At 39.3% G+C, this 11,160-nt stretch overlaps 1 protein-coding gene across 1 annotated transcript; it reads left to right on the top strand.

The window, feature by feature from the left end:
- The first annotated feature begins 3,844 nt into the window (after nucleotides 1-3,844).
- LOC122292279 (uncharacterized protein At1g08160) lies at nucleotides 3,845-6,968 on the top strand. The gene has a single exon (XM_043100531.1). It carries the CDS (start codon nucleotides 4,242-4,244, stop codon nucleotides 4,977-4,979), a length of 738 nt encoding a protein of 245 aa, XP_042956465.1. The 5' UTR covers nucleotides 3,845-4,241; the 3' UTR covers nucleotides 4,980-6,968.
- The last annotated feature ends 4,192 nt before the right edge of the window (nucleotides 6,969-11,160 follow it).

Raw genomic sequence — 11,160 nt, forward strand, 5'->3', positions numbered from 1 at the left:
TTTAGATTGATTAGAGGTTAATTAGGACTTAAATAATTTTAGTTTCTGATTTAATTTCTAGATTAATTAAAATTATTTAGCATAATTGAATTCTTAATTGTTAATTTCAATTTGTTAGTCTTTTACGTTTTATTTCGATACTAAAAAAAAATCCAAAAGTATGAATCTAGTCTATGACTAGTGCCCTTGTTTATTTCCATTGCACTTTTTCATTCATTGTACATACCACCATTTTTGTTTGTAAAACTTTTCACCATTTTATATGAGTTAGGATTTAAATAACTTTCCCCGTGAAGACGATTTATGAATTTTATTCCTAATTATTACACGACATCCTCCTGCACTTGAGATAACATTTGTGCTACTCATTTTTAAATGAGTCATAGTACGAAGTCCTCGAGTTTGAAGGATCTTCGGCACACCCTCTAATTGAAGTCGCACTCCACCTTTTTCTAGTATGTGACCATTGTCAGTTTTGCTTCTTCTCGGATTTCACCCACTAGGTCGAGTTGTTCTTTGAGGCATCAGTCGCTAGAGTGTGGCTCATAGTGTTGTACTTTGTAGGTGGGATGTCTATCTCGACCTGTGGCATGGCTTCGTGACCATATGCAAGGATGAACGGGGTCTCCCCTGTCAGTGTCTTCATGGTCACCCAGTAGACTCATAGGACTGCAAGAAGCTCCCTTTCCTGTCGCTTAGCTTCTTCTTCCGTATCTGCATCAAGATCTTGTTGGTCACCTCTACCTAACTGTTGGACTGGGGATGTCCCAGGGAGGAGTACAGAAACCTGATTCCCAAGTGTCGGCACTAATCTCAATAATGATCAGAGTCAAATTGTTTCCCACTATCTGAGATGATATTGCGGGGAACGTCGAATATGCAGATGACTTTCTTCCATAGAAAATGAGTGATACTATTAGTCATAATCGTCACAAGTGTCTTGGCTTCAACCCACTTTACCACCACAAATTTTACCCCGCCTTTTCCCAGGGGAAGAGGGCCTACTAGGTCGACCCCCTAATAGATGAAGGGCCAAGGTGAGGATATCAACGTTAGTTCTTCCGATGGGCAATGGAGAATCCTAGAGTAATCTTGGCACTTCTTGCATCTCCGCACATATTCCTCGGCATTCTTCAGGGCACGCAGCCAATAGTACCCCGCATGCATCACCTTGCCCACTAGTATCCTACCCCTGGAGTGATCACTGCAGATTCCCTTGTGTATCTCTGCCAGCACGTGTTGAGACTGCTCGCTCAAAATGCACCACAATAAAGGAGTGTTGTATCTTCTCCAGTATAGGATACCATCAACTACGGTATACCTTGTTGCTTGCTACCTGACCTTCCTTGCCCTTTGTCTGTCGTCGGGTACTTCATTGGTGTTTAGGTACCAGAGGATGTCCTGGGCCCATTCTGGCACACCCGGCCTGATTTCCATCAGTTCAATTCTTATGGCCAGCACCTTTACATTTCTAAGAGTGTCGACTCTAGTATCGGAGCGGCCACTTGTTCGGACAGTGTTTTTGCCAGCCTATCTACTTTGTGGTTCTAGGCTCTTAGGATTTGCCATATCTAGAAATATTTGAGACGAGCACACTTGGCCTCCACCAAGGTTAGGTAATTCTTCAATTTTTCGCTCTTCATTGCAAACTCTCCCCACACTTGACTAACCGCCACTTGGGAGTCGGACCAAACCTCCACTTCATCGGCACCTAAAGACCTCGCAATAGTCATGCCGAAGAACAACGCTTCATACTTTGCCTCATTGTTTGTAGTTTTGAAAGCCAACTTAGTGGCATAGTCATGCACTTCGCCACTCTCACTCCCCCTCCAACCCAGTAGGATGAGCCATTGACGAAAACTTGCCAAAACTTTGTGAGTTGTGCATGTTTAGTTTCTTTAGAGAAGCTTGTGAATCTTGCGATGAAATCCGCCAGTATCTGCCCTTTTAGGAGATGCACGAGGCATATTCAATGTCGAACTCGCTCAGTTCTCTGGCCCAATTGGTAAGGTAGCCTGAGGTATCCGATAGTTGTAGTATCTTTTATAGGGGGCCTCAATGAGGACTTTGACCAGGTGGGCCTAAAAATAGGGTCGTAGCTTTTTAGTAGTCAGCTTCAATCCCCCTTTTTGATACCATGAATCTGAGGAACTTCCTTGAACCCACCCTAAACGTGCATTTTGCGGGGTTCAGTTTCATCTTGAATTGCCTTAACACCACAAAGGCTTCTCGAAGGTCATCCAAGTGTTGCATGGAGTCTCTACTTTTAACTAGCAAATCATCCACATAGACCTCCATATTTTTTCTGATTTAGTCCTTGAACATTCAATTAACCGACTGTTGATACGTGGCTCCTACATTCTTTAGGCTGAACGGCATGGCAAAGTAGCAATATAGCCCTCGGTGCATGATGAACAACATCTTCTCCTCGTCTTTTGGGTTTATGTAGATTTGATTGTATGTAAAGTGTCCATAAAGCTTAGCATGCAATGGCCAGCCGTCGAATCCACGATAAGGTCAATACAGGGAAGCGAGAAACTGTCCTTTGGGCAAGTTTTGTTCAAGTCAATGAAGTTTACGCACATTCTCCATTTACCCTTTCATTTCTTTACAAGCACCACGTTGGACAGGCAATCCGGGTAGAGTGCCTCCCGTATAAACCTTGCTACGAGCAAGCGATCGACCTCAGCAGTGATGACTATGTTCTTCTCTACTCTAAAGCTCCTACACTTCTGTCTCACTCCTTTGGCCTTAGGGTCCACACTCAAATGATGTTGTATGACCGTTTGGTCAATTCTCGACAAATCTTTATGGATCCATGCGAAGAAATGATGATGTTCCACAAGTAGCTGTTGCAAAGCATCCCTTATCTTGGCAATCATTCCAGTGCCGATTGTATCGATTGCTTCTGGTTGGCTCGGGTCCAGCAGAATTAGCTCCAAGGGTTCGTTCACCTCTGCTTTCCTGAGTGCGTACTCGTCCCTTGTCTCATCTTCTTCGGGGGTGCACTCGAGAGTGGGTGGGAGGATGGTTGGTACCTTCTCCCTTATCCGAGTGGCGCAGGTTCCCCCTCCAGCGTCTTCTAGTTTATCAATTGCGTCATGATTCGTTCCCCCCATTTGTTTCCTCCAATTACATTGCTCCTGTGGCCATCATTTCCATACTTATCTATTTTACAATTCTATCGCACTCCCAAGTCTTTTGAGGGTGGGTTTTCGCAAGCATACGATGGACACGTTAGGATTTTTCAGATCCCACAGTCGGTGCTACTGTTGATGGCGTATTTCGTAAGCTTTTGGGCCAGGCTCTCGACAACTCGAGCTTTCAATCTTGAACTTGCAAATAGAAAGTAACTCTAAAATCCGGTGGCCAGGTGCCGACCTCCGATGCTTAAATCAGTAGAGGTAAAAGGGGAAAAGCCCAAGGCTAGTTGTAGCAAGCAAAGTTTATGAGAATCCAACCCCCATTTCAGTACCAAGGGGCCTTTTTATACCTACACTAGGGGTCAGAGGCCCACAACCTGTGACCAGGTGGATGGGTGTCTCCTACCATGTATCATTTATTGCGGCGTGGCCTTCTAATGAAACAATTAATATGACATGGTTCCCTGGTGTTGTTTGAGAGTTCAGTCCCATCAAGATAGTGTGTTTCCTTCTTTCCCTACCTGAACAACTTCCTATATTCCCAAAGTCACAACTTGTTCCTGACTTGATACCGGCATCTAACTCGTATGGATCGAGAGCCCTCAATTGGGCTGCCTAGGTGCTTGTCGAGTATGAGCCTTGGAGGGTAGGGTTCAACTTCTGGGCCTTTAGTGGTTTATGAAAAACTCTCTTGTTACCTGAATTGGGCCTACGTTCTCGGGCCCGACGCCCTTGGGAAAATCCCCTAACACCAATTCACCCAAAGAAAGTTTGTGAGAAAAGTCGGGGAAAAATACTTGTCCAAGGCAAACTGTAATTGAAGAAATTTTTGTGAAATATAACGGATTGTTGATTGTAAAAGAATTGTAAAATAATCTTGATCGTGCAAGAATTTTCGTCCAAATAGAGTAGTTTTCTTCGACTTTTTTAAAAAACTATCTCGTGCCCGATAGCTCAATATATATTCTATAGTTGCTATTCTTTATAGATCGGTTGGTAGAAAGTTGTATCCATTTCTATCTTTTGCCCTCTCCTCCTCCAAACAGTTCATTTGCTTGACAGTTGCTCGCTCTCTCTCTCTCTCTCTCTCTCTGCGTTATGGAAGACCCTCCTCGACCCGTAACGGGATACCCAGTCCCCAACGGCTGCCGTCCGCCCCAAGCTGGTGTGGCCTACCCTTATGTGGCGCCGCCACCACATCAAGCACACCCTTATTACTACAACAACCAACCCTACCCCTACCCTTACCCTGCGTCGTCCTCGCGCAACTTCGTTCGCCGGTTCCTCGCCGCCATGATCTTCGTCTTCTTCCTCATTGGCGTCGCCATACTCGTCATCTGGCTTGTACTCCGCCCCCGCCTCCCTGAATTCCGTGTCGACTCTCTCTCCCTGTCCAATTTCTCGTCTGCCTCCTCCTCCCTCACGGGCAACTGGAACGTCAGGTTCTCTGTCTACAATCCCAACAAGAAGCTTTCCATCTCTTACGAAGAAGTTCTTGCTTCCCTCTTCTACAAATCGGAGTTCATATCCAACACGCAAATGCCGCCGTTCAAGCTTAGGAAGCGGAACCAGACGGTTCTGGACGTGTCCTTCTCTGCGGCCGATGCATACGTTGCAAGGTGGGTTGTGAATGACATCAACGGGGACAGAGCACGTGGCACCGTGAGCTTCAATGTGATGGTGAAGGCGTGGGTTCAGTTCCGAGCCGGCGCATGGAGGCCAAGGAATCGGTCGATTAGAGTCTTGTGCGAAGGGTTGGCGGTCGGTCTCTCCTCCAATAGCAGCGGCTCAGGGATGCTGGTGGGTGGAGAGAGGGACTGCAGGGTTGGTCTGTGAGTAAATTGGGTGTTCATCACTGCAACTTTAGTTTGATAAAATTCCAACTATTTCCGTATTCGAAGAGGAATTTGTTTAAATATGAGGAATTAGTAGTAGTTCACATCTAAAGTTGAATTAGTTTCTTTGTTTCTTATGTTGGTTATTTAGAATGATTATCGACTTTGCAGTTTCTGCAATTGCGATCTGTGTTGCTTAATAGCAGTATCGCTTTGCGGGCTCGAATTGTATGGGTTTTGTGTTTGTTATCTTTGGGATTTTTTTTTTTATTTTATTCAAAAAATTTTGGTTCTTGTTACGCTTTTGATTTGGAAATTGGGAATTAATAATATATTTTTAATGGTAAAAGGAGTAAAAACGAGAGAAATCAAGAGATCATAGGAATGAATGAAACAAGTTTTTGTTTGCCCAAAAAAAAAGTTTTTTGCTTGCCAGTGGATTTTTTCACAGATAGCTGTATTAGCCTAGCTAATCCAGGATGTATTGTGTTTTGAATATATTTTATATTTTTATATGGACCTTGCTTATTGTAATTCTGCCATTGTTTGTCCAATACTTGCTTTTAGTACAATTGTCAATACAGGCTGAAACTTGCCTTGATTGCAACATTTTACCTTATTTTTAAGGCTGTTCTTTGCTGGTTTTGGCCCATTAAGAGACATACTTGTGGTTGATTAATAGTGGGGAAGCAGCTTTCTTAATTGGTTTTTATTTTATAATCCCGAAATATTTTGTTATCCATCACTGAAGTTATTTGTTTTCTTCCTGTCTTGCGTATAATCTCTTTTTTAATAAGTATTCTGGTCTATAACCTTTGAACGGAGGATGGTGGTTGATAATTTGAATACCTAAAGCAGTTTGGTTCTGTGATGTTTTAGGGAGAGGAATAGCAACCCCATGGTAGTTTTGTCCTAACCCCTGATATGCCTTTCAAAATGTTATCTACATTGCAATAGTAACACTTTGACAACCATAAGTTTTGTTATTTCACTTTTGCTAATATTTTACTGCCCAATTAGACAGAGTTAAGGTAGGATCCCTTCTACCTAAAGGTCATTATGGATCATTCGACTGGGACCAATTAAGAAAACCACAGACATTTGCCTCGGTGGACTAAGGGGCCTCAGCTACAGTTTGTCTGTGGCTTTCCAACTACATCAGATATTGTGATATCACTTTTAATTGATCGGCACAATATTAGGAAGTCGTTCTTTAACCTCCTGTACTCGATTAGGATGGAAAGTGGCGATGAGGATAAGATCCCGTGGATTCTGTAAAACAGTGAAGCTTGTGGTAATAACTTCTTCTCAAGAATTGCAGCCCATCAGTACTTGTCTTCCTTGTAAAAGCAAGTTATCGGCTTGTTGGAGAAGTCATGATGTAGGTCCATACGCTGTCAAAGTTTGGCGAATGGTTCCTTTTTTGTGTAATGTGGTGCATCACAGGTGGCTTTATTGTATGGAGTATGGACAGCTGCACTAGGGAAGATTCTTTCTATAGATAACTCAAGCTGGAGGATCTTGATCATGGACTGATGTTGCACATGCAAGAAGAGCAGGAAAACAACTGATCATCTTTTACTGCACTATGAAGTGGCTAGTACAATATAGGCCTTGTTCTTCTGTCTGGCATTGCTGGGTGATGCCCCAAAGTTAAGTAGAGTTATTTGCTTGTTGGAGTATTCCTAATAAAGATAACAGTTCGATCCGTGTGAACTGTTGCACTCTATAATGGATCGAACTGTTATCTTTATTAGGAATACTCCAACAAGCAAATAACTCTACTTGAGCAAATAACATTTGCTTATTGGTTGTAGTTTAGTGGATCCATTAGTATAAATTTTATGTTCAGTATGTAATCTAATATTATAAGCATTTTCGCTTCTGTTTGCCTTGTATTTTGTTTACAGTTTTTTAACTCTGGATATATTCTTGTACTTGATTCTTTCGGAAAGATTCTACTTATTCCATGTACTACCATGTTGGTGTTCTTCTACGTGCCCCAGACATGTTTGTCAATATGTCATGACCATTTCTCTTAGTTTGTATTATAGGACAATAGATGGTGAGTAATACAGATGGCATGTGAATGGAGATGTTGGCCTCCATGTTTCTTGGTATATCAAAATAATAGATAGGAGCAGAAACCGAAACATTCTGGAGCTCTAAAGATAGTTATTACATAGTTTGCACCTCATTACAACATTCCTCCTAGAGTAGCTGTTAATACGAATAACAGAAACTCTATTATAACCATTTCTCTACATTCAATGTAATCTATGGATAAAGGAATACATAAAGTTGAACATAGTAAAAGAAGAAATTGAAAGATTTTGTTGAAATTGTTACTTTGGAAATTTCCTGGAAAAGCTAATCATAGGGGAGAAATTGTTTCTCTTGCCAAAGTGTTTGAAAGGGAGACATGGGGATATTGCCACCCTGTTGCTGCATGTTTCTCTAGCCAAAATTTAACTTGAGATTATTTTTGCATCTATATTACTCCCTTTAGTTACGGCGTTAGAGTTGTAATACTGGCTTTGCCATTGATCAATACAATTTGTTTATTTATCAAAAAAAAAATATTACTGCCTTTAGTTCAGTAGCTTTTGACATCTGCTCCAGCATATCTGCTTCTACTGAACTACTCTTTGAATTCTGATCTATTTCCTTCATTGTGCTCTTCAATTTGTTCTCCTTAACCTCAGCCAGTAAGCTACCGCACCTAACCCCAATGTTGAAACCTTATTTCCTCTTGCAAGTCTTCACCAACTCAGTGAAGCATTCTGCCCTAGGCCACACAACACAAGAAGGACACCTCCCTTGAATCCAATGTGTCTGTGTGTGTGTGTTCGTTTATTTAAAAATGCAACGTTATTTTGTATGGGCATGATCTGAATGTTCTCGTACCAGAATTTTTCTTTTTTGTTGCATCTGAATTAATTAGCCTATGCGAAGCCCAAATCTTTGAGGTCTTTATTTCTACATCTGTGTCGAGTTCTATATTTTAGGTGCCATATAGGTAATATAATCAACTGTATCACACCTTCTTGTATAAAAGAGAACAATAGAACAGTAATCCATGAGCAACATATATTTGATCATATGTTCATGATAAGACTGTTCCTTGATATTTTCTAAATTAGTGCTCAACTGTAATGCCATGAGCCATCATGCATATGCTGTACTCCATCAGATCTTTTTATATATAATTTATCAAGAGTTTAATTTGTACGTAGTTTGTGTTATATGGTCTGTGTGTCTGATGAAAACTTCTTGTTTGAGGGTATGCTTTCGTAGTGTCAATGGAAGTGGTAGGTTCTGAATGGAGAAGGGAAATATTTGAACCTTTTCTTTTCTTTTTTTGTTCACATGGTTTTTCCCTCTTCTTCTCCCAAGCTGCCAGAAGATCACACATGCAAGAGATTGTTCGTGTTTCTCTGCATCATGGCATAAAAAAATAAGAGAAATACTCTAGTTACAAAATGATTACACAAAAGCAATCATACAAACTAACGGGACTTGATGTGGTTTATCAGATTGTAAATTTATTTTTGTTGTAAAGCAAATTGACAGATTATATGAATACATGTCAATTTGAAAGATTATTTTTATACCATCCTTTTGTAGCCGTAGCACTCCTCAAAAAATAAAGAGAGAGAGAGAGAGAGAGAGAGAGAGAGAGAGAGAGAGTGTGTGTGTGTGTGTGTCATGTTCTTAGTTGCTTTTAAACGGCCTCACAAGTCATGTCTAATATCTTAGTAAACCTGAAGTTGGTATTCAAGCTCCAGTCTCTTTCTCATCACTCAAAAGGATAAAGCTGGTGCGCATACATAGAGTTCTGAGACATCATATTCAATACAACCAAGTTCTGAATGTCAGGCCAATGTGTGCAGAAAAAAAAAAAAATCACGTGCAAGATTCCTTTCAGTGTATAACAAGGCAAAACTTGGTCTGTTTTCCCTTGTGCATGTTTTCCCCACCTAGCTTCATATATATCATGTCATGTTCTGCTTTTGCAATTTCCTCATGTCATTCAACAAAACACTGCAAATAATTAGATATCTTAGGACTCATAATTACGATAAATAAAAAGGGGATTAAATTAAAAAGTTGCTTTTCAAGTACGTCTGAAACCCTCATGATCAGTAGTACCATTGGTATCTCACTCGTCTTTATTCTAGCAGCTCTGCATGGGTTTGACCTCTCTTAAAGGATTAATGATTTTGGTTTTTTCTTTTGAGTTTTGCATCTAAATTAGGATTCTTTTCCTTCTTTTCGTCATTTCCTCTTTCTTCTTTTCGTTTGGGATTGATCTCTACCTTAAGAATCTCCCACCATTGAAGTGATCAAGTGACCGCAACCCTTTTTATGGTCTCCTTTATTCTATCTACTTTTGCATTCTGTCCTCTTTCTGATCTCCATCTGTATTGCAGTACGATCTGGTATATCCTTAGCTTGGATAGCAAAAGAAAGCCTTATTCTCGACTTTCAAGCAGAACCAAAATCATGATGATAAATAAAGCAAGTAGCATGGAAAAGGGATCGAACTAGAATCCAAATATGTTGTAACCAAGGTGGGGACAGCAGCTAGCTCATCACCCAACAAACCTAAAAGCATTTTCTAATTTGCTAAAATTAATAGATATTTTTATTAACATTTTTAATTAATTGGAGATCCATATATACGTACACATACATGTGTTTATACGTATATTTGTCGTGTATTTATAATTAATGTTATTTATAATTTTATCTTAGATTGCATCATTCTCAATCAAACTTGTTAAGACATTGACATTAGTGTAGCCAAATGCAAATACAAACATATATTTAGCTAACAATCCCACTTTTTCTATTGCATTGGATTAGCTATATGGAATTTTTTTTTCTTACTATAAACAGTGTTTCTACCTATTTCTATATTTTATTTTATTATTTTTTCTCTCTCCTTCCACTTGCTCTATCTCCACCAACGGCTTTACTTTTTTTTCCTCTCACCCTCTCTCTCTACCGGTGTTTCTAAATTAATAATAATAAAATAAAAATATTTTATTATTATTTTGGCTAATAGATGAAGATCAATGTGAGAGTCTTTCTTAAATAGTAAAGACAAAAGGCAAAACAAATGATTTTGCCTTTTGCATTTGGCTACACCAATACCAATGCTCTTATATGCAACACATGATTTTATATGGTAATTATTATTTAAGTGGCTAACATGTGAAGTTATTTAAAATTACACATCAACAATTATTGCTATAAATTTAGAATGAAGAATACCATTTCTCATAAGTTAGAAACATCATTCATATATATCCGTAACAAAAATTCTATATTCAGTTATTTTTACGTACTCCTTACACATTCATTTAATGTGATTGACTACGCCACTTTTCTTTCTTATAAAATATTAACTGTTTTGGCCAATCACATCAGTTGAATGCATAAAGAGTATGTAAAAGTGACTATATGTAGTAGAATTTAAATAAATGATTGATCAGTTGAATCTCTTGTAAATGATGCTTCTTATAATCTCTTGTAAATGATTGATCAGTTGAGTCATGACAACATGGTCATGCATTATTGATCAGTTGAATCATAACAACATGATAATGGATTGACAACGCTTGGTGCTAGAGAAAATGGGTCCAATAATTTTAAGGAACACATGCACACATGAAAGCAACCTTTTATAAGGACTTTGGCTATATATTAATTACCTTATTTGTCATAATTAGCTAATAAAAAGAAGCAGTGATAAACCAAGAATCTACTAGAAAAGTTCATATATACTTCATACTTGATATGGTAATAACTGTCTCTTCTTCTTTTTTAAACTTAAGCCTAATCTTCCAACTGACCTAGAATTTATATTTCTTTGATAAGATGGGCATTTCCTTAAAACTCATACATGAATTATTTAGCAAACAAAACAAAGCCTTTATCTCATGTTGAGAGAGAGAGAGAGAGAGAGAGAGATGTATGGTGCATATAGAGATGCTTGCAAGATAGTTACAAAGTTAGGTCATGAGCCAATTTGATGTTGGAAAATGATCAGAACAATAATATGGTCTACATCGATGATCTTTCCTTAGAAAAAAAGGCAAAAAACTGGGATCACCTACATGCAGTGGTTGGGACTGGTTTTCACACCCTTTACCTACCAGTAAGCATTAACCACT

Source organism: Carya illinoinensis, chromosome 13 (genome assembly GCF_018687715.1).
Source record: "Carya illinoinensis cultivar Pawnee chromosome 13, C.illinoinensisPawnee_v1, whole genome shotgun sequence".
Taxonomy (NCBI): domain Eukaryota; kingdom Viridiplantae; phylum Streptophyta; class Magnoliopsida; order Fagales; family Juglandaceae; genus Carya; species Carya illinoinensis.

Excerpts from the sequence above, each read along its gene's own strand:
- LOC122292279 (XM_043100531.1), top strand. The coding sequence starts at position 4,242 with ATGGAAGACCCTCCTCGACCCGTAACGGGATACCCAGTCCCCAACGGC.